Source organism: Arachis stenosperma, chromosome 7 (assembly GCF_014773155.1).
Source record: "Arachis stenosperma cultivar V10309 chromosome 7, arast.V10309.gnm1.PFL2, whole genome shotgun sequence".
NCBI classification, from domain to species: Eukaryota; Viridiplantae; Streptophyta; class Magnoliopsida; order Fabales; family Fabaceae; genus Arachis; species Arachis stenosperma.
In genome coordinates, this window is record NC_080383.1 from 15,174,273 (window position 1) to 15,195,960 (window position 21,688).

Consider the following 21,688-nt stretch of genomic DNA (forward strand, 5'->3'; position numbering starts at 1 on the left):
CGGGGAATGAAAGGGTGGGCGTTTCAAAAGTGGTGTATCGTCCGTTAATTCAGTTATTATTGGGAGTGGTTCCAATGTTAATGTGCGTCTTTTCTTTTCTATCTCTGTCTCTTCTTCCCTGTTCTTCACTCGTCTCCGATCTGCAGGGAAAAATAAAATAACGCTTCCGCAAACTTGGAATCTCTAAGCCATTCCACTTTGGCAATTGTTCTGTTGGCGTAATAATAATAATAGATATTAGATGGCGTACAAAGTGGACCATGAATACGACTACCTCTTCAAGGTTGTGTTGATTGGGGACTCCGGGGTTGGAAAATCCAATATCCTTTCCAGGTTTACGCGCAACGAGTTTTGCTTGGAGTCCAAGTCTACCATTGGTGTTGAATTCGCCACCAGAACATTGCAGGTTTTTTCCTCCTTCTCTTTCTGTTTTCTTTCCTTCTGTTCTTTTCAATCGGTTTTGGTTTAATTTGGTTTGGTTCAATTCGATTCGATGATATGACATGAAAATTCAGTACGATTACATGAATTTATCAATTAGGTAGGGTCCCGTGTATCAATTTATCTGTGTAGAACATTAAATATATATATATATATATATATAGTGCATGCTATGGTATTTATATACATTTGCCTAACTTACTAAAAAAAAATAAAAATAAATATTTAAATTAAAAAATATAAAAATAAATAAATTTTTAATTTTTAAAACTTACCATAAAAGGTAAGTTCGTCAATTTCGGCACCAAAGTTATAGGCACCACAGAATTTGCCTATATATATATATATTCTGAATAAAATATTTTACATAAGGTGTACTGCGTACTGCATACACGTTTCTCGGTTTCTGTACTGGAAAAATGTTACTATGTGATGGTGAGTGGATCGAAAAATGTTTTTGCATTCCTGTTGAATCTTATATTGAAATGTTTTTAATGTAAAATTTTGGAAAACTGACTACGGAAGCAATTTTAAGTGAATAACACAATTCTAAAAATGTAAAAATATTTCACGAAACACGTCCCTTTCTTATTTGAATTTTTGTTAATGTTTTAACTAAATTGTTTGGATCCATACATTATAGAGTTTAGAATAATCAAATGTGTTAATCATTGAAGATTTAATTGCTGATGTTAAAAACAATATAATGCAGGTGGAAGGGAAGACTGTAAAGGCACAAATATGGGACACTGCAGGGCAAGAGAGGTATAGAGCCATCACAAGTGCATACTACAGAGGAGCAGTTGGTGCCCTCTTGGTGTATGACATTACCAAGAGGCAAACATTCGACAATGTCCAGCGATGGCTTCGCGAGCTAAGGGACCACGCCGACTCCAACATTGTTATCATGATGGCCGGAAACAAATCCGACCTTAATCATCTGAGAGCAGTGTCTACTGAAGATGCTGAAAGTTTGGCTGAAAAAGAAGGACTATCTTTTCTTGAGACTTCAGCATTGGAAGCCTATAATGTTGAGAAGGCATTCCAAACCATATTGTTTGATATATATCACATTATAAGTAAAAAGGCGCTCGCGGCGCAGGAAGCCACTTCTGCCGGTGTTCCTCAGGGAACCACCATAAATGTCGCGAACACGGCCAATAATGCAGAGAGTAGATCTTGTTGCTCTAATTAACAGTTTGTAGAAAAAGAGGTGACACAGAAAAAATGTTTGTTGTTTTGTTGGAAATTTGAATACACGTGATGAGTAGTTGCTAGTTGTTGTTGTTACCATTTGCTAGTTGTTGTTACATTCTTTAATTTCTGTAAGATGGGAGAGGCAGATATTCTAGTCTTCAACAATTTACAGCTTTGGCATTAACTGATTCTGAAATGCTTGCAATTCAGAATTTGATGAATCTTAGTTCTCTCTAAGTCAGAGTTTTAGTCACAGATATTGTAACTTTAGTTTTTCAGTGAAATTGTTAATGCAGCTTTCTTCTGTAACTTTCATCATAATAAATTCTTTGCATTTGTTCTTTGTAAAACACTTTCTGTAATTGCTGAAAAGAAGGTGCTTGAAATTGTTTGTACTGATTTCATCAGTGTGGTGTTCATCATGTGGGAAATTTGATTCTCCAATGAATCATATTTTTTCAGCTACTAACTAGAAAATGGTCCAAAAACCAGTGTTTAGTATAGTTCATACTTCAAACCGTAGGTTCAAGGTGGAACTACACGTCTCTTACCATAAAAAGGTTTGGATAAACACAAAAATTGACTCATATAAGTCTTATCACTTAAATGATTTAGAAACTCAGATTTTAATATATAATTATATGTGCAAGTGTAAATAGTTTTTCAGAGACATTTAATCATACTGCATTAATAAAAACATTTTGAGTTAATTTTTTGCTAACTTAAAAGTCCAACAATTTTCAAGTGGGAAATTGTCTACAAATATGTAATGTAAACAACATTGCTTTTTTAAGCTCAGCAGTGCAAGAAATTGGAAAAGTTCAAAACTGTTCAAAGTCCCTTCAACTGTTTCTTCTGCCAAAAACTGTTCATAAATAGTGACTCTACTAATTAACCTCACACCAAAGTTCTCTAAGTTTCATCTCCTTCACCATTCATCACTACTTCACTCACCTTCCTCTTTTATCACCTTCTCCTTCATCTTCACCACAAAGCAAAATTCATTGATGGAGGAAAATTTTGAGTCCTCTCATGTCCCACAACAAAGCAGAAGGAACAAGCTCAGAGAAATGGTCCAAACCCAAAAACAACAACCACCACCACAACCATTTCCTCCTTCATTTCAAACCAGCATAGCTCAACCCTTTGAGACAAATCCAATTTCATCTACATTTATTAGCACCAAACCACCCTATCATAACTCCTTTCTAGCAAAGAGTTCTTCACAACTAGAACATTACCCTGCAAGCTTTCACAATCTTCTTCTTCCACCCTATTTGGTGGATCAAAATCATCATGTGCCCCAAGAACCATGCAGTGATGTTAGAAACATTGGTCCTGTGGTTGTTCCTTTTACAGGGTATGCTTCCATATTGAAGAGATCAAGGTTTCTGAAGCCAGCTCAGCAGATTCTTGAAGACATGTGTGGCAGTGTTTTGGATCCTCCACCAAGATTGAATGAAAGTGGTGATGATCATGAAGAAGATCCTATCATTGGAACTAATGGTAGGGATGGAGTTCAGCATCATTGTAGGGATTCTGTACTTGGTTGCATGTTAGATGAGGTATGTGAAATGTCTTTGCTGCCCCCATTTTTTTCTTCTTTTCTTTTAATTAATGGAAAATCTTAGTCAGACTTTCAACATTTAATTACAAATCTGACTATAAATATCACTATCCCTAATAGTAATCTTATCTAAAGCATGTTTGGAAACAGTACATTTTTCTGTTTTTCAAAAATTGTGATCCTAGCAAACTTCTTTTGTATAAACTAATTTGAACCCAAAATATGTTTCTTTCTAAATTCTAAAGTCTAGTACTTGAGATATCAATTGAAATTCAGTTTTCTATCATTCAAGCATAAAATATATAGCAGACTACACCCAGAAGGTGTAATGTGCGCGACTTAATCTGATAATTAATGGTCACACGGAAATATATCAATCGTTGCTCTAAGGCTCCCTTTCTAATTTGCAAATAAATGGGTTTAAAAAAATTCATAACTTAGCTAAAATTAAAAGGGGACATTCTACTATACAGATTGAAGTTGTATAGAGAGAGAATTAAATTCTTTTTATAGTTATTTTTTATTATTTTATTAATGTTCAAAATGTGGGTTCTAGTATTTTCAATTTCTCTTTTATCACATCAAAAGAAAGATATGTAAACTCACATCTTTACCATATACTTCACCAATTGAAAGATATGTAGTAAATTTGTTTTTTTTTTTAATTCTTTTAAGGTATACAAGAAGTATATACTATACTGCCAACAAATGCAATCAGTGGTGTCATCATTTCAGAAAGTAGCTGGGCTTGGAAATGCCACTCCTTACATATCCTTTGGAATCAAATCCATTTCCAAGCATTTTGGATGTTTGAAACATGCTATCTATGATCAACTTCGGTTCACAATGAAGAACACTACTCCTGCATCTAACAATGTTGTTGAAAAGGGTCTTCAATCAGTGCGAAGCTTACACTCAGTTCAACCTGTTTTGAGATCCCAAAGAGGGCTTCCGGATCATGCTGTAGCTTTGTTGAGGAGATGGCTCTTTGAACACTTCTTACACCCGTCAGTGATTCTAGTTTTGAAGCTTATTTTTGTAGGGTTGTTAATGTTTTCGGCTTTTCGCAGACTCACTCTTGTTTTGTGGCAATTAAGCTAACGCGATCGGACTAAACTCCATTTTGGTACCTGAGATTCATGCGATTACCTATTTTGGTCTTCGAAATTTAAAATTACCAATATTGGTTCTCCAGATTTAAGTCCAGACATTAACGTGGTCCCTTGACTTTTTCCAGCGATAACTAGACAAATGAAATGCTGAGATGGCACTCTCCCTACCACACTGGATGATGAGTAAACGACATGGTTTACCCTTGGCACCCAAACAAATCATAAATGTCATCGCTTTGTATATGAAGGGAGAAGAAACAATAGAGACCCAAAATAAAGTATTATTCTTCTTCTCTACCTCCACTATTCTTCATTTCTGACTTATTTGGACGCTAAGGGTAAACGACGTCGTTTATTCATCATCCAGTGTAGTAGGAAGGGTGTCATCTCAGTATTCTGTTTACCTAATCATCGCCGGAAAGAATTGAAAGACCATTTTAGTGCCCGAACTTAAATCTGGAGGACCAATATAGATAATTTTAAATATAGAGGACCAAAATGGATAATTACGTGAATCTCAGATACCAAAATGGAGATTTAGTCTAACGCGATCCCTTTTTGCTATTAGATGATATGTGAAACTTATTCTATTTGAGTTTTACATCTCATCTAATAATAAAAAAGATGTGTTAGCTCGATGCACGACAAAAAAATGAGTATACAAAACATTTCTCTTTGCTATAAATGATTATTTTGTTTACTTTTATTAGGCTATGGAAACTATTTATTTTGGTTTATGTGCTAATGATGTTTATAATATAATGATTGTTACTTAAACCTGTTCATGCAGTTATCCTACTGATTCTGAAAAGGATACATTGGTTCAACAGACTGGCCTTTCAAGATGTCAGGTGATTCTTCATTCCTTCCAAAATTGTGTTACAACTTATGAGCTTACAATTTGAGATTTATAATTCAATATGAGAACATGCCCTAAACAAACTAAAGCTCTAAAAAGTTGAACGAGTGAATGCATAAGTTGGTAGTAAAAAAAAAATACATGAAACAAGAGTTTAGTCATTTATTTAATTTTTGCATTGATTTGGTTCTTTAGAGTGTAAAATACTAAAATAGCCATCAACTCAATATACATTTAAAAGACTAAATTGATGTCTCTTTTAAATACTAACAGGCAAATTGGTGTGCAAGCTCTTAAGAATATAGAGTAAGATTAACGATCGAAAAAAAAATTATTTTTTAAATTCGTCTCTAAAAGATTTTATCAATTAAATTAATTCTTTAAAATTACAAATTAATTATTTTTGATCTTTTATCACTCCATTAATTTTTATCAACAATTGATGATGTAAAATGTTAATTAATAACATACATGATTTCTAACATGTCCAATTAAATACTAACCTAATATGTTTATGAAATTTTATCAGTCTATTTTTTCAATTACATAAACCCTAATCTCAATATAACATAGCGACTAACTTGATATATTTTCATAAACATGTTTATTCAACATCTAATTAAACATATTGAATATCATGTATGCTGTCAATTAATATTTCATTATCAATAGTTGACAGAAACTGTTAACAGAGTGAATGAGTGATAAAAAGACAAAAATAATTAATTTTTAATATTTAAAAGATTAATTTAATTGATAAATTTTTTTAAAAATAAATTTTAAAAATTTTTCATTTTTCAAGAACTAATTTGCCTAATAACCCATGTAACATCTCACATCAGTGTTGCATCACTAAATTGTAATTTTAACAGGTTTCAAATTGGTTCATCAATGCAAGAGTAAGAATCTGGAAGCCCATGGTGGAAGAGATGCACATGAATGGGGAACAGAAGGCTCAAGAATCAGAAGTGATCCATCACGCAAGGAAGCCCACTATTGGCCCTTAAACCACAGTTATTAAGCCCATGTAAAAAGCCTGCTCCAATAACCAAGAAGAAGAAAATATTACTAAATCCCAAACTCCCCAAGCAATGGTTCAAATTCAAAACATATGTGACGTATCAAATGTTGCTTGCATTATATTAGTTCTTGTTAAATCAAATCCAAAAAGACAAAAATTATAACATGTGAATTGGGAAAGCAATGGATTATCTTTATAGCACTAAACTAATCACCTGAAAAATTTGGGCAATTATTTTCATTTGGGTTCCGTTTCAATTCAGAAAAACCATAATGAAACTGTAAATGGATGGTATAACAACATGCGTGCATTCACGTGTGGTATATATGCGTGTGTGTGACAAGTGACAACACTACTTTTGCCAATTGAATTCTTCCAACATTAACAACCTTAGTTTTTATCTAATTAATCCGTAAAGGTTTCTAACTAAATAAAGAGTGATATATTCTTGTTAATTAAACAAACTAGTATATATACCTGTTCATTAAAGTCCAATTAATAAACATTATTCGGATCAACATCTACCTGAGTTCATGAAGGTCGGACATAATAACATTGAACTAGTTATACTTTTTTAAATAAGTAACTAATTCTTACAATCACTCTAATTCATATAAAAAAGGAGATTTTAATAACTAACAACCCACCATTAAAGTGGGACGAATCAAAAAGTAGTTATTAACTCTATATTTATACTTATAAATATCTTTATGTTCTCAGAGATTGTTTGAATTTCAATTTATTAAAAATCTGCCTAAAATCCTTACTAACTTAAGTATCGGAGTTCCTTGCAGGTACTACCCCCACCTTTACTTACAGAGAACACAACTTCACCTTGACGGAGAAGACATCGAATCAATCCCTCTTAGGAGTCTGAACCTCAAGTTCAAGCCCAAATCCATCAGTTTTAGTTAACCCTCATAACATTGGCATCGTTGTTGGTAACCTAGTAATCGACATCGTATGATGGCAGGCGACATTCCAAAAAACAAACACACTGCTTTTGATTCTGAAACCCAGAAAGAAGAGCAGTACAATGACGACCACACACTAGTCATACCTCCCCAACCTAATAAAGGGAAAGGTATCGCTGGGAAGACACATCCCGTAAATCGAAGAGGACGGAGAATAAGTTCAGAAGTCCATCAATAAGGAGAATTAGTTGAAAGAGATCCTACAGAGTTCATGAAACTGATTCATGGACATCAAGGTTGACTAGAGCAGTTCAAGAATGAATTTGAATGACAACGTGATCAGAAAGAACTCTGCGAAGGGAGGTATGACGACGAAGAAAATTGGAAGAAAAAAATCAAGAAGCTAGAATCCGATCTAAAAGATCAGAAATCCCGAGCTGACGGAGCAGAAATGCCTTGGGAGGTGAAGATCCATTTACAGAAGAGATGATGCGACCGAAAGTTTCCAAAAACTTAAGTCCCGACATGGATCTCTATGACAAAACCACTTATCTAAGACACCACTTAAGTAATTTCAAGAGTCGCATGTACTTGGCTAACGCGTCGGACACAACTCGTGCAAAGCTTTTCCGACTACGCTAACCAGGACGGCAATGAAGTGGTTTGATAGCTTGCCACATAGGTCAATCACTTGCTTCAACGACTTAACAATGAGTTTCTTACCTCATTTTCCATTCAGAAAGACAAGACCAAGCATGTCTTGAGTCTCTTGGGAGTAAAACAAGAGGTTGAAAAATCTTTACGAGCCTATATGAAAATGTTCAACAAAGTGTGTTTGGAGATCCAAAACCTATCTACACCTACGAAAGCGGTCATTACGGGGCTAATTAACAGTCTCAAAAAAGGCATGTTCTCTCAATCCATATCAAAGAGACATCCAATATCTTTGTATGAGGTTCAAGAGCAGGTCGAGAAATATATCAACATAGAGGAGACAACAAGATTAATAGAACCCACCTTAGGACAAAAGCAATCAATATCATATTCGAAGCAAGGAAAGAGAGTAAAAAAAAAGGAATACAGCTCAGAAAAAATTCGAAGGTATTACAATTATACCCTATTATAGATTTTTTTTGTCGACATTTACAGAAAGATCAGCCACACAGAAAAGATTTCACCTCTTAGACTAATTAAAAACAAAAAAAGCGAAAGTCGGTCAGAATACTGCAAATATCACAAAATTTATGGCCATTCTACGAATGATTGCTATGATTTAAAGTTAAATAAAAACATATATAGTTATTTTTGTTATACAAATTTTATAAAGTTAATTAAATTTAAAGTTTAATTATTTTAATATTAAAAATAATAAAATCAATGAAATAATTATTTTAAAGTATAATAATTACTTATTAATAGTAATATATAGTTTATGATTAAATTAAAATATTTATATTAGAATTTTATTTTTTTAAAGATTTTTATTTAAATAATATTAGTGGTTGAATTTGTATATATTTTCTCATGATTCATGAATAAAATTTTTAAATCCTCTTACTCTTATATTAAAATCGATTTGAACAAGTACAATCTAACAGAAATAAAATTTGTCTTTAAATTATTTTATTTATATTTTAATATTATATTCATTCTTATAATCAAAGTAATATGATTAACATTGTTATCTCTTAAAATTTATCAACATATTTAATCTATTCTTAAGTTAAAGTAGTTGTATTTGTATTTAGAAACAGTTTTATATTTATACTTAGAAAACATATTTTTTCTTAGATGCGTTATAAATGCTAATGTAGTTGAAGTAATTATTTGTTTTAATTCATCCATCTCCAACTTTAATACTCTTAATAGCTATTCTGTTGGCTAACAAAAAAAAATGAAGTTGCTAATAAAGACATAAGAAGATAATCTTCTAGAATTTTGTTATAAGATTGTAAAATTTCATCTAAATTAAATAAATAGGATTGCTTAATTTAATTATTTCACATGATTAATTTTACACATAATACATATAATATTAAAATTCAATCAACTTAAAATGATCAATAATAAAAAATTATAATAATATTATAGTTAATAAAACTCATCCTTCATGTTTAGTATTATTTTTTGTTGATATAAAATATCATTGAGAACTCATGGCAATAGTTTTTCTATACATATTTTGGTTTTGAGATATTATTAGAAGATAGTCAAATGATAAATAATCTCCTAACATATGATATTGCATTACAACAGACGTGGCGGATGCCAGCACCGAATTTCCTGCGATTTTACAAGACACAGCAAGTAAGGGTGGATTGCTGCGATTCATCTCCAAATTAGCCTTCCGACACGGAATCGATCTGATTTTGGGTCGAATGATAAACCCCAATTTAACGGTTTATCTTGTATTGAATTTAGGGTATTTTGATAACCTTTTCTCGCATTTAACCTATGAATTGGCATAGTTTTGTAATCTCTCCCGTATTTGTGCCTAAGTGTAAAAACATACTTTTTAAGCCTTATTTTGATGAATTCTAGTTCTTCTATGATTCCATAAGATGCCTTGATGTGTTTGCTAGTAATCTCAGGATGAAATAGGTTAGGCATGGATCAAGGGAGCAAGGAAGAAAGCATGCAAGTGGAGAGAAGCACAAAAAAAGCCAAAGAATTGAACTAGGCCATGCACGCGCACGCGCACAAGGCGCTCGCGCGCACATTGCGAAGCAAGCCAGGGACGCGCACGCGTACCGTGCGCGCACGCGTCGATGACGGCACATGACCTCACTAATGCAACACGTGCCTGGCGATTTGAGAGGGTTTCTGAACCCATTTTTTGCGCCAATTGCTAAGGAAAAGGAATAAAAGGATGAAGGATTAAGGGGAAGGCATGAATCAATCACAATTAGTTAGTTACCATTAGTTTAGGATTAGCTTAGAGTTTTAGAGAGAGAAGCTTCACCTCTCTCTAGAATTAGGATTAGGATTAGGTTTAGTTCTTAGATCTAGGTTTTAATCTTTGCTTTCTTCTACTTCTACATCTCAATTCCTTGTAGTTACATTCATTCTTCTTCCATTCTTTTGTTATAATCTCTCTTATGTTGTTCTTGTATTTTGTTATAGATCTAGTATTGTTCCCTCTACTCTCTTTCAATTCAATAAAGGTAATTCATAATAAATGTGTTTCTTTTGATTGTTATTGTTGATTTCTTTCAATAATTGTTGTTAGATTTCATTCTTGTTGTTGATTTACTATGTTTCCCTTTTATGCCTTCCAAGTGTTTGATGAAATGCTTGGTTGGATTTTAGTGTAGATTTTGTTCCTCTTGGCCTAGGTAGAGTAATTAGTGACTCTTGAGTTATCTAATTCTTTTGTTGATTGATAATTAGAAGTTGCTAATTGATTTGAATGCCTCTAAAGCTAGTCATTCCTTTAGGAGTTGATTAGGACTTGAGGAATCAAATTGATTCATCCACTTGACTTACCTCCATGTTTAGAGGTTAACTAAGTGGTAGCAATGAACAATTCTCATCACAATTGAGAAAGGTAACTAGGATAGGATTTCTAGTTCTCACATCTTGCCAAGAGCTTTGTTAGTTGTTAGTTTATTTTCATTACCATTTACTTTTCATGCTTCTTATCCAAAACCCCAAAATAACTCACAACCAATAACAAGACACTTTATTGTAAATCCTAGGGAGAACGACCCGAGGTTTAAATACTTCGGTTTATAAATTTTAGGGGTTTGTACTAGTGACAAACAACTTTTTGTATGAAAGGATTATTGTTTGGTTTAGAAACTATACTTTACAACGAGATTTCATTAGTGAAATTCTAAACCGTCAAAAATCTAATCATCAAAATGGCGCCGTTGCCGGGGATTTGCAATGGTGTTATGTTATTGGTTATTGTACATATGTGAATAGTGTAAATAGCTTGTCTTTTGCTTGTTTACTAGATTTTGTTAGTTTTATTTTTGCTTTTCCACCATGAATTCTCACTTTGGCTATGAGTTTGGTTCCAACTATGTTGTAGGAAATGAGAGCTACAATGAGGATGTGTATCAAGGATGGGACAACCAAAGGTGGGAGGAGCCATATGCATATGATCAATCTTCATGGCAACAACCTCCAACCATGCACTATGAAGAAGAGCCACTCTATGATGCATATCAACCCAATGGCTATGGTGAATCACCTTGTGACTTTCAAGAACCACCACCATATGCCTATGAATCTCATCCTCAACATGAACCTCAACCATTCTCACAAGCCTCTCCATACCAAGCACCTTCCTATGATCCATATCCATTATATGACCATTATGAGCTAGAACCCTTAGAACTACCACAACCCTATCAAGATTACTACCAAGAACCACCTCAATACACACAATCTCCACAATTTCACCAAGAAGAACCACCTTCCTATTATGAACCCTCTCTCCAAAATGATGAACCTTCCTACCCACCACAAGCCCCAATAGACGATCCTCTCACTTTGTTACTTCAAGGACAAGAAGCCATGAAGCGGGATACACTTGAGTTTGTGACCAATTTGACCAAGGTGGTGCATACCCTAGCCCACCAATGTTTGAAGACTCAAGGCAATTCCGTAACCACATGTGAAAGGTCAAAAGAAGAGCAAAGCATGAAGGAGAAATTAGAAAATTCGGTGGAAAAGGAGGAATCAAGTTTTGTGTTGGAACAATTGGAGGAGCCTATGATCGTTGAAGAAAAGGAAGAGATGGTTGAAGATTTAGGAGATGTTGCAAGTCCAAGGGAATGTAGCATCATGGAGCGCTCTTCCAAGAAGCTTGATATCGATGTTGAGGAGGATGCGCAACCTCCAAGGCATACCATCGTTGGAGATTTGGAAGAAGCTTATCAAGAGATGGATTTCATCATGAATGAATTTCTCTCTACAATGGAATCCTCTCCCATTGGACATGTAGCCACAATTATAAAAGAGTGTGCACAACCTCCCAAGGAAGACGGAAATGGCATGGTGTATATTGAAATTGAAGAATATGAAGAGGTTGATCAAGAGATGAATTCACTCATCCGTGAATTTCTGTCCAAACTTGAATCACCTCACATTGGGCAAGATGAAGTTCTTGAAGACAACACCAAGCCAAGTGGAAAAAGGGAAAAGGTTGAAATTGAAGAAGCTTACGAAGAGGTGGAAGCAACTAAAGAAGAGCCTAAAGAAGTAGACCTTGCATTGTCTAAGTGTGGGGAGGTCTCCCTTCCCAAAGCACCATCCATTACAACATTCAAGTGGGTACAACTCTTATCCCTAAGCTTCACCTTCTCATTTGAATATGGTTTAATTGAAAATGATGGTCAACTTAGAGCTCTTTGTGGAGTTAGGAATAAGAGAGAGTTGTGTAGTGGTTGGAAATTCGGTATAAAAATCATAAAGGCCAAGACTCTAAGGTATAGGAATGAGGATGGAACGGAAATCACCGCATATGGGTCTAGAAGGAAGCATTGGTGGAATAAAGAGAATTCTATGTGTCAATCGCCCTTATGTCAACCACCCGTACGGAAATATCATGAAACTCAACTAACGGACGGGTGTGAAGATAAGATATGGGATCTCGGCTCGTTTTGTGAAGACCAACTATGGGAACTCTTATCTTGGGTAGAACTTTGCCCAAGCTTGATAAAGACGATTGGAAATTCTGTCAACCAATTGAGAAGCATGGATCCTTGGAGATTCAGGGATGAGCACAAGCATAAACCACCATGACAACAAGCATCTCAAAATGTCCAACTTAAGGACTTAAACTAAAAGTGCTAGGTGGGAGACACCCCACCATGGTAAACTCTTTTCACTCTCTTTTAAATTTGCTTAATAAGTGATTTGAGTTGCCATTGTAGGTAGATGTTTCATACAAATTTGTTTGTACAACTTAATTGTTAGCTTAGTCACGTGTATGTTGTGTTTAGTAGTAGATGAATAATATCAACTTGCATTTTTGTGAATTGTATGATGGTTGAGTGAATAAAGCGTTGTGAACAGTATGGGGAGCACCCAGCAAAAATTTTTCTGAAAAAAAAAAGAAGAAAAAAAAGGGGGATGGACGCGCGCGCACCATGTACGCGCACGCGTCCCTTAGCTGATACCTCATCGCCCACGTACCCGAGAGTTGGGCCTCTCTTGGGCAAACATCATGCCCTGAGCCCAACGCGACCCACGCAGACGCGCATTACGTGCGTGCGCGCCGATTATGAGAACAAGGACATGTACGCGGACGCGCACCTGTCGCGCCCGCGTCGATCTGCTGCTGCAAATTTTTGAGTCAAGCCACAGAGAGTTGAGCCGGATCTGGGCCATCCTCAAGCCCCTGGCCCAACTCAACTCGCGCGGACGCGCACTTGCCGCGTGCGCACCCCTATGCCCAAGGAGGAACAGACGCGAGCGCACGCATTGCGCTAACGCGCCTTTTCCCGTATTACCAAAGTACGCGGACGCGCGCTTGCCGCGCGCGCGTCCCTTTCATGCTGCCACCATTCTAGGCTCCTGACCCGAGAGTTGGGCGTGCCTCAAGCCCATTCTAAGCCTCAGGCGCAACCTCATGTACGCGTGCGCGCATTGTACGCGCACGCGCCGTTGCATAATCTGCCAACCCACGCTAGAGCGCATTGCACGCTCACGCGTGGATCTCCATTTTCCTCAAAGCACGCGGACGCGCAAGGTGCGCGTGCGCGTCGATTCAAAAAAGGGGTAACCCTAAGACGCGGAGAGCGTTGCGCCGCAGCGCACTCACTCCTCTCCCCCTCACCATTGTCATCTTCTTCCTCTCACCCCCATAACCACCTCCGTTTAGCCATTGCTCCACCGTCAACCACCACCGCGCGGCCAGCTTCTCTTCTCTTCTTTCTCTCTTTCTCTCACCCTCACTTGCCCACTCTGACTCAGTCTCTCCTCCTCTTCCTTCCGCCGCTGACAGCCACCACCGTCGTTGCTCCACCATCACTGCCGGCAACAATACTCGGCGGCCCCCTCCCTCTCTTTCTTTATTACACATTCTCGCCGGCCTTCTTTCACTCAGCCCCTCATTCTTCCGAACGCCACCGCAGCCACCCATCCTCCCGGCCACCGTCTGCGACGGTGCAGACTTCTGCCTCCCCCATCACTTCCGGTCAATCCTAGTCCACCCTCCTATTCCTCCTAGCTCCCAGGTTCCTGCTCCATTTCTGTTTGTTTTTCTGTTTTTCTTCTTTTAATTGTTCATTTCTGTAGTTACTGTAATTGTCTGTTAGTTAGTTTAAATTTAAATTTTGCATGATAGGTTAGATAGAAATATTTGCTGTTAGGTAGCTAGGACTGGATAGAGGATTCTAGGCCTGATAAGTGCTCCGTACGTGCATCTTTGCTGTGTGTTTTCTTGGGTGTGTATGCTACTTTTTAGGGCTACTATTTTGTGTAGTTTGTGTTGCCTGCTTACTATTTTCCTGCTGCTATGTTTATTTGATGTTGCCTTCTTGCTATTTGTGCTCTTTTGCTATCCGGGAATGTCCAGTTTTAAGCCGGAATGCTGCCCAATTTTCAAGAAAATTAGTTTCATTTTGGTCTTTATTTCAATTTTGAGCTAACTTCCGTTTCCTTTCAACTTCCCGGATTTGCATCATTTATTGTGAACATGAACCGCAACTTCTCTTTTCTTTGAGCTTAAATATCATCATAGCACTAATCCACCTTTCTAACTCACTAACTTCTTTAACCATTTAACTTCCACCCACCTTTAACCCTCTTTAACAATTCTTTCAAAAATATGATGATATTATTGCCTTTTGAATATGAGTTGTTGACTTTAATGAAGCATTGCATCCTTGGTTTACTTGTTCACTTTTGCATATTCACTGCAACATCATTATTGGTGTTAGCTAATTGTATCCTGAACATGCCTTCTTTATTCCATGCTAAGTTTTTTATATATTCTATCATATTTTTCAGGATGTCGGATAAAGGAAAGGCCATAGCCACTGCTTCCAAGAAAAGAAAACTCTCTGCACCTTCCATTCCCTCCATCTACAAGCATTATGCTAAGAATCCACTAAATGACGAAGAAAAAGAAAATCAGCAGTTACCTTCTACCGATCCGACTAAGTTTCCCAATCTCTATTGTGAGCTTCGATTTTCCAAATATCGAACAACAAAGCTGAATACTGAGAAGAAATTGCTCCTTCCCAATGATGTGAGACGGTCCATTACTAGTCGCATCCTAGAGTTGGGATTGGATTTTGTTGACCGAGATTTGGGGGATATCAATATATCTTGGGTGAAGGAATTCTACTGCAACTTCTTCCGTCCGACTTTGGATTCGGTTCAGGTGCGGGGTAGAGAAATTATGATCATTGAGACTGCCATTGGGGAGGCACTACAGTGTCGGCACATTCCTGATGACATGTGTGCCCATCAACAGGCAGAGATGGCTATCCATACCATGACCTTTGATTATGAGGCGCTTAGGCGCGCGATTGGGTTACCAGATGCTAGTTGGGTCATGGATGCGACCAACACCAAGCCCAAGGGGATGTTATTCGCTCACTTGACTAGAGAGGCCAAGACTTGGCAGATGATCTTTGCCCACTACGTCTTGCCTACCACTCACTTCTCTGAGATCCCCATGGAGATGCTTCTGCTGATTGGGTGTGTTATGGAGGGGAAGGATGTCTCTTTTCCTCGACTTATCCGACAGTGCATGTGGCGGGCACATATTCGTGGCCTACTTCCATTTCCCACTTTGGTCACGAGTATGACGGCCCTAGCTGAGGTCCCATGGTTAGATGATGATGTGCGACCACCACCCCCTGATGCAGATGACAGGGAGGTTACTATTCCTTGGGGTGGTTGGGTGCACGAGAGGCCCCCTGCTAGACGCCGTTCTAGGGCCAGAGCAGTAGTAGGGACACCTTCACCATCAGCCCCTACAGCAGCCCCCTCCTCTTCTACTACAGCAGCTCCATCTTCATCTACAGTTCCTCCTGCAGCACTTGAGCCTACTTATCTCCTAGTCCAGTGTCTATTCCGGTTCTTAGAGCGAGAGAGACTCCATGTCAGGCGCCGTTTAGATCAGATAGACCAGGCGCTTATTTCTTTGGGTGCTGAGCTACCTCCACTTCCCGATTCTCCAGCCTCTGATGAGCAGGATCATCAGGAGGAGAATGCGGAGGCCCCGATTCAGCAGGATGTCCCTCCAGTAGCTCCGGAGACCACAGAGGCAGATCAGACTCATGCAGAGCCAGTCCCATAGCCGGTCCCACAGCCAGAGCCAGAGCCAGAGCCTATCGTTGTACCTCCCACTGATCCTCTGGTTTAGCATCGAGGACGATGCTTGATCTTAAGTGTGGGGAGGGCACCGGTAGCATTATTTCGGGACATATTTGGGGACCGGTGAACTTTTCGGCTACTCTCCTAGTTATCTTATTCTGCACATCTTTTGTATATATTTTGATGCATTTTTAGTTTACTTTGGATACTTTTATTGCTTACCTTGGATTTTAGATATTTTGATGCTTTTTGATGCTTATGGATATCTTTAGAGGTTTTAGATGATAGCTTTCATACTTTTAGTGTTGGATTTTTCTTTATACATTTTTGCATATCTTTCTTTTTAGTTTGTGGTTGTGAGTAGAAATCATACTTTGAATTGCAAATACTTAGTCACCCTTTTTGCATAAGAAATTGGTTTTAAGTGAAAAAGGAAAGGGTGAACTAAGGAAATTTTTGGATTTTTCAATCACAACAATGCTTAGTCAAACATTGAGATTTTTCAAGAAGTTTAATTGTAGGGCATTAACCCAATTGATTGAAAGAAAATTTTTGGTGAAACTTGCTTAAATTTCATACTTTGTGAACCATGTATTGAATTGAGAACACAAGCTTGTGAGACTTGAGCCTATTGATGTGGTTACATTTTATGACCACTTATTTTCCATTCTTGTGTGAAATTGTTCTCTTTCTATAATTGTGATCCTTGATTTGCTTAATTCTATATATCCACTTATTTCTTGTATTCATGCATTTGTATGATTGAGGCCATCACTTCATTAGCTCACTTACCCAAATGGCCAACCCTTTTATATTCCTTTGTTAGCCAATTTGAACCTACAATTAACCAACTTATTCTCATTTTAGCACATTACAAGCCCAAGGCGAAAAACCAATGAAAGTCCTTGTTTGGATCTTTGATTAGCCTAGGTTAGTGAGAGTGTTTATTATTCAAGGTTGATGAGGCTTGGGAACATTGGATGGGATAAAAAGGGTAGTACACTTTCATGTTTAGAAATTGGGAACATACTCATGTATTGATCAATTGTAAAACCTTATGTATTGATGTTCTTGTGTATAGTTTGAAAAAAAATGAAAAGAAAAAAGAAATAAAAGTAAAAAAGAAAAGAAAAGAATGTATATAGGAAAAGAAAGAAAAAAAAAAAGAAGAGCAATAAAAGGGACAAAATGCCCCAAAGTGAAGCTCAATAAGAATCAATGCATAAGTGTAGTGAAATAAAAAGAAAATGCATGAGTATGTGAAAAAGTGAAGAATGGGTAGTTAGAATAGTTTGAATTTGTATAGGTCATTATATAGTTAAGTGGGAAAGTCTATACTAATCAAAGATTCAAATCATAGCTCACTTAACCATAAATGATCCTACCTTGACCCTAACCCCATTACAACCTAAATGAAAGACCTCATGATGAATGTATGCATGCATTGAATAAGTGTTGATCGTTAGAAGAAAATCAAATTTTGAAAAACATGACTAGAAGAGAATTGAGTGGATTAACCCTTAAACACTTAAGTGAATAGAGCGGATACACATCCGGTGAGGGTTCAAAAATTCAATCACACGTGCTCACCCATATTATCTATATTCTTGCAAGTTTGAACTCTTTATGATAATTCAATACAATTGTGGTTTGGACTTAATTCCTATTGCCTAGCTCTTGTGCTTACACATGCTCTCTTGGGAATTGATTTGTTTGAACTAAGCATTTCCATTTGCTTAGAGAATTGCATTTAGATAGGATTCATATAGTTTAGTTGCATTCAATAAATGTCATAACCCTTAGTTCCTTCTTATTTTAGCATGAGGACATGCTAAGGTTTAAGTGTGGGGAAGTTGATAAACCCCAATTTGACGGTTTATCTTGTATTGAATTTAGGGTATTTTGATAACCTTTTCTCGCATTTAACCTATGAATTGGCATAGTTTTGTAATCTCTCCCGTATTTGTGCCTAAGTGTAAAAACATGCTTTTTAAGCCTTATTTTGATGAATTCTAGTTCTTCTTTGATTCCATAAGATGCCTTGATGTGTTTGCTAGTAATCTCAGGATGAAATAGGTTAGGCATGGATCAAGGGAGCAGGGAAGAAAGCATGCAAGTGGAGAGAAGCACAAAAAAAAGCCAAAGAATTGATCTAGGCCATGCACGCGCACGCGCACAAGGCGCTCGCGCGCACATTGCGAAGCAAGCCAGGGACGCGCACGCGTACCGTGCGCGCACGCGTCGATGACGGCACATGACCTCACTAATGCAACACGTGCCTGGCGATTTGAGAGGGTTTCTGAACCCATTTTTGGCGCCAATTGCTAAGGAAAAGGAATAAAAGGATGAAGAATTAAGGGGAAGGCATGAATCAATCACAATTAGTTAGTTACCATTAGTTTAGGATTAGCTTAGAGTTTTAGAGAGAGAAGCTCTCACCTCTCTCTAGAATTAGGATTAGGATTAAGTTTAGTTCTTAGATCTAGGTTTTAATCTTTGCTTTCTTCTACTTCTACATCTCAATTCCTTGTAGTTACATTCATTCTTCTTCCATTCTTTTGTTATAATCTCTCTTATGTTGTTCTTGTATTTTGTTATAGATCTAGTATTGTTCCCTCTACTCTCTTTCAATTCAATAAAGGTAATTCATAATAAATGTGTTTCTTTTGATTGTTATTGTTGATTTCTTTCAATAATTGTTGTTAGATTTCATTCTTGTTGTTGATTTACTATGTTTCCCTTTTATGCCTTCCAAGTGTTTGATGAAATGCTTGGTTGGATTTTAGTGTAGATTTTGTTCCTCTTGGCCTAGGTAGAGTAATTAGTGACTCTTGAGTTATCTAATTCTTTTGTTGATTGATAATTAGAAGTTGCTAATTGATTTGAATGCCTCTAAAGCTAGTCATTCCTTTAGGAGTTGATTAGGACTTGAGGAATCAAATTGATTCATCCACTTGACTTACCTCCATGGTTAGAGGTTAACTAAGTGGTAGCAATGAACAATTCTCATCACAATTGAGAAAGGTAACTAGGATAGGATTTCTAGTTCTCACATCTTGCCAAGAGCTTTGTTAGTTGTTAGTTTATTTTCATTACCATTTACTTTTCATGCTTCTTATCCAAAACCCCAAAATAACTCACAACCAATAACAAGACACTTTATTGTAAATCCTAGGGAGAACGACCCGAGGTTTAAATACTTCGGTTTATAAATTTTAGGGGTTTGTACTAGTGACAAACAACTTTTTGTATGAAAGAATTATTGTTTGGTTTAGAAACTATACTTTACAACGAGATTTCATTAGTGAAATTCTAAACCGTCAAAAATCTAATCATCATCGAACCCACCAAGCCTGCCGCTAATTCGAAAACATCAACCAATATTATAACCCAACTTCGCCTCAGAATACCCTAAATCAATTATCTAAGCAACCCGCCAAAGGAGAGTGCAGAGCGCGCGAATCTCTTCCCTGCTTTACCGTTTCCCAATCTGTGACCGTGGAGACTCGTCGCTGTCGATCAATCCTTCTCCCTCCTGCCGTCGACCCTTTCCAGAATCAGATCCGTAGTTCAGAGTCTTCATCGCATGAACCATAAGGGGAAGAGGCACGAAACACATCTCCCCGCGTGCATCCTTGCCGCCGTTCTCCTCCGGGCACCACTAACAGCTGCCCAGCGCTTCCCGTTGCAGGTGGTTCCATCGTCGACCAGATTCGTGGGTTACAATAAAGGTATGTACAAAACCCCTCTTTTTAAGTAAGGTTCTAGCTTGTTCTTCGTATGTTAGCTCTGTCTCACATATGAATTTTTTCTTTTATTTTTTCACTAAATTTAACTGGTATCTGAAAGGGTAAATCAAAGGTTTGTGGCGTAGTTTTTCAACAATGTCGCCCGAAACGAGAAGCCATAGAAATAAATTGGGAGTGATAACTCTTTTTTTCATATAGCAGAACCTACCATCCAAAATTTGAAGTGTGTAAGTTAATGAATTTGATGAGTCCTCAAACTAGAAACAGATAATTCGTATCAATTATATCTAAAATTATAGTCTAAAATAATGAATCCTATTATCAAATATCAATGAAACAAAAGACTTGTTTGAATTTGAATACTATATTTATCCGAAGCTCTCGGTTTTTTCAATACACTCATAAGAGATGTGATAAGAACTTAGATTATTGATGAATAACAAACCAGTACAAAGTTGAGATGTAAGGGTTGGTCTCATGGTGGTGGTGGCTAATACTGGCGAGGTTAGATTTCATGAACGTTGAGACTGGAATGGCTGGATGAGCATCAGCTGCATATGTAAAGTTTGAGTTCCAAAGTTGATATGTGTAAAAATGTTATCTTTGCAAAGAATTCAAGTATTCTATCATCTATAGCATAGTACACTCTTTAGATTATTACTCTTGTTTTTCAGTTCCTGTTATTTCATTACTACTTATTTCTCATCCAAATACACTTACCAATTACTCATATATCTACAAACAACACAGCTCCTGCTACTATTCACAATCGAAAGGCCTAAGCTACCAAATGAAGTCAATGTTAAGAGTAAAGAAAAATGTTGAAAGGACTAAGTTGCAACATTGGCCTAGTTAAAAATATTTCCTTTATCCCCTTGCCCTTTATCCCTTAAATATTTCATGCTATCCCCTAACTTTGTATAAATATTGTCATGCTAAGAAATAATGTTATAACCCCCATATTTTTTGTTTTAGAATTCTTAGTTACTAAGGTTAGCTTTTGTATTTTGTTAATCATATTTTTGTTTCCTCTTGCTCTGTTTAAGACTTTAGCACAAAAATCAGTGCTCTGTTCAAGACCTTGCTGAGTTTCTCTTTTCTGTTATTTTATTGACCGAGTTTGTTCCCTAAGATTGTGTTGGGGTTCTAGCACTTATTATATTTTAAATTGGTTCATGATTACTTTGATTTGTACTATTTTGTTCGCTTTAGTATTAATCTTTGATTTGGTAATATAATATGACTAGTGGAGCTATTTATGTAGCCTTATATTAAGTTGAAAGTGAGGAACTTTTGTCTAGTTGGTCTAAACATAACAGAGCGAGGTGTATATAATATGACTAGTGGAGCTATTTTGGGGTATACTAATCAAATTGTGTTCACTTTTTATGACCAAGTATTGTCGGTTTTCCAATGGTTTAGTTGAGGATAGTTTAGCGGTATGCTACTTACAAATGAAATATTTTACATCAACTTTGGTTGATATTAATATATGAACGATGATATAATAAAATCGTCGATTAGACTTGTAACTAGTTTTTTCTTC

The 21,688-nt window shown here is 36.7% G+C and overlaps 2 protein-coding genes across 3 annotated transcripts; both read left to right on the top strand.

The window, feature by feature from the left end:
- On the top strand, positions 1–1,888 carry LOC130941459 (ras-related protein Rab2BV-like). Its single transcript, XM_057869968.1, has 2 exons — positions 1–406; positions 1,154–1,888. The coding sequence occupies exons 1-2, from the start codon at positions 242–244 to the stop codon at positions 1,634–1,636; spliced, it is 648 nt and encodes a 215-aa protein (XP_057725951.1). The 5' UTR covers positions 1–241; the 3' UTR covers positions 1,637–1,888.
- A 768-nt stretch (positions 1,889–2,656) lies between these two features.
- Positions 2,657–6,262, top strand: LOC130939129 (BEL1-like homeodomain protein 9). 2 transcript variants are annotated; one of them, XM_057867225.1, is made up of 4 exons: positions 2,657–3,203; positions 3,881–4,212; positions 5,108–5,168; positions 6,049–6,262. In XM_057867225.1, exons 1-4 carry the CDS (start codon positions 2,709–2,711, stop codon positions 6,181–6,183), a joined length of 1,023 nt encoding a protein of 340 aa, XP_057723208.1. In that variant the 5' UTR covers positions 2,657–2,708; the 3' UTR covers positions 6,184–6,262. The 2 variants fall into 2 exon arrangements, with proteins under 2 accessions (XP_057723208.1, XP_057723206.1); XM_057867223.1 differs by having other exon boundaries at positions 5,108–5,163.
- Positions 6,263–21,688: the final 15,426 nt, after the last annotated feature.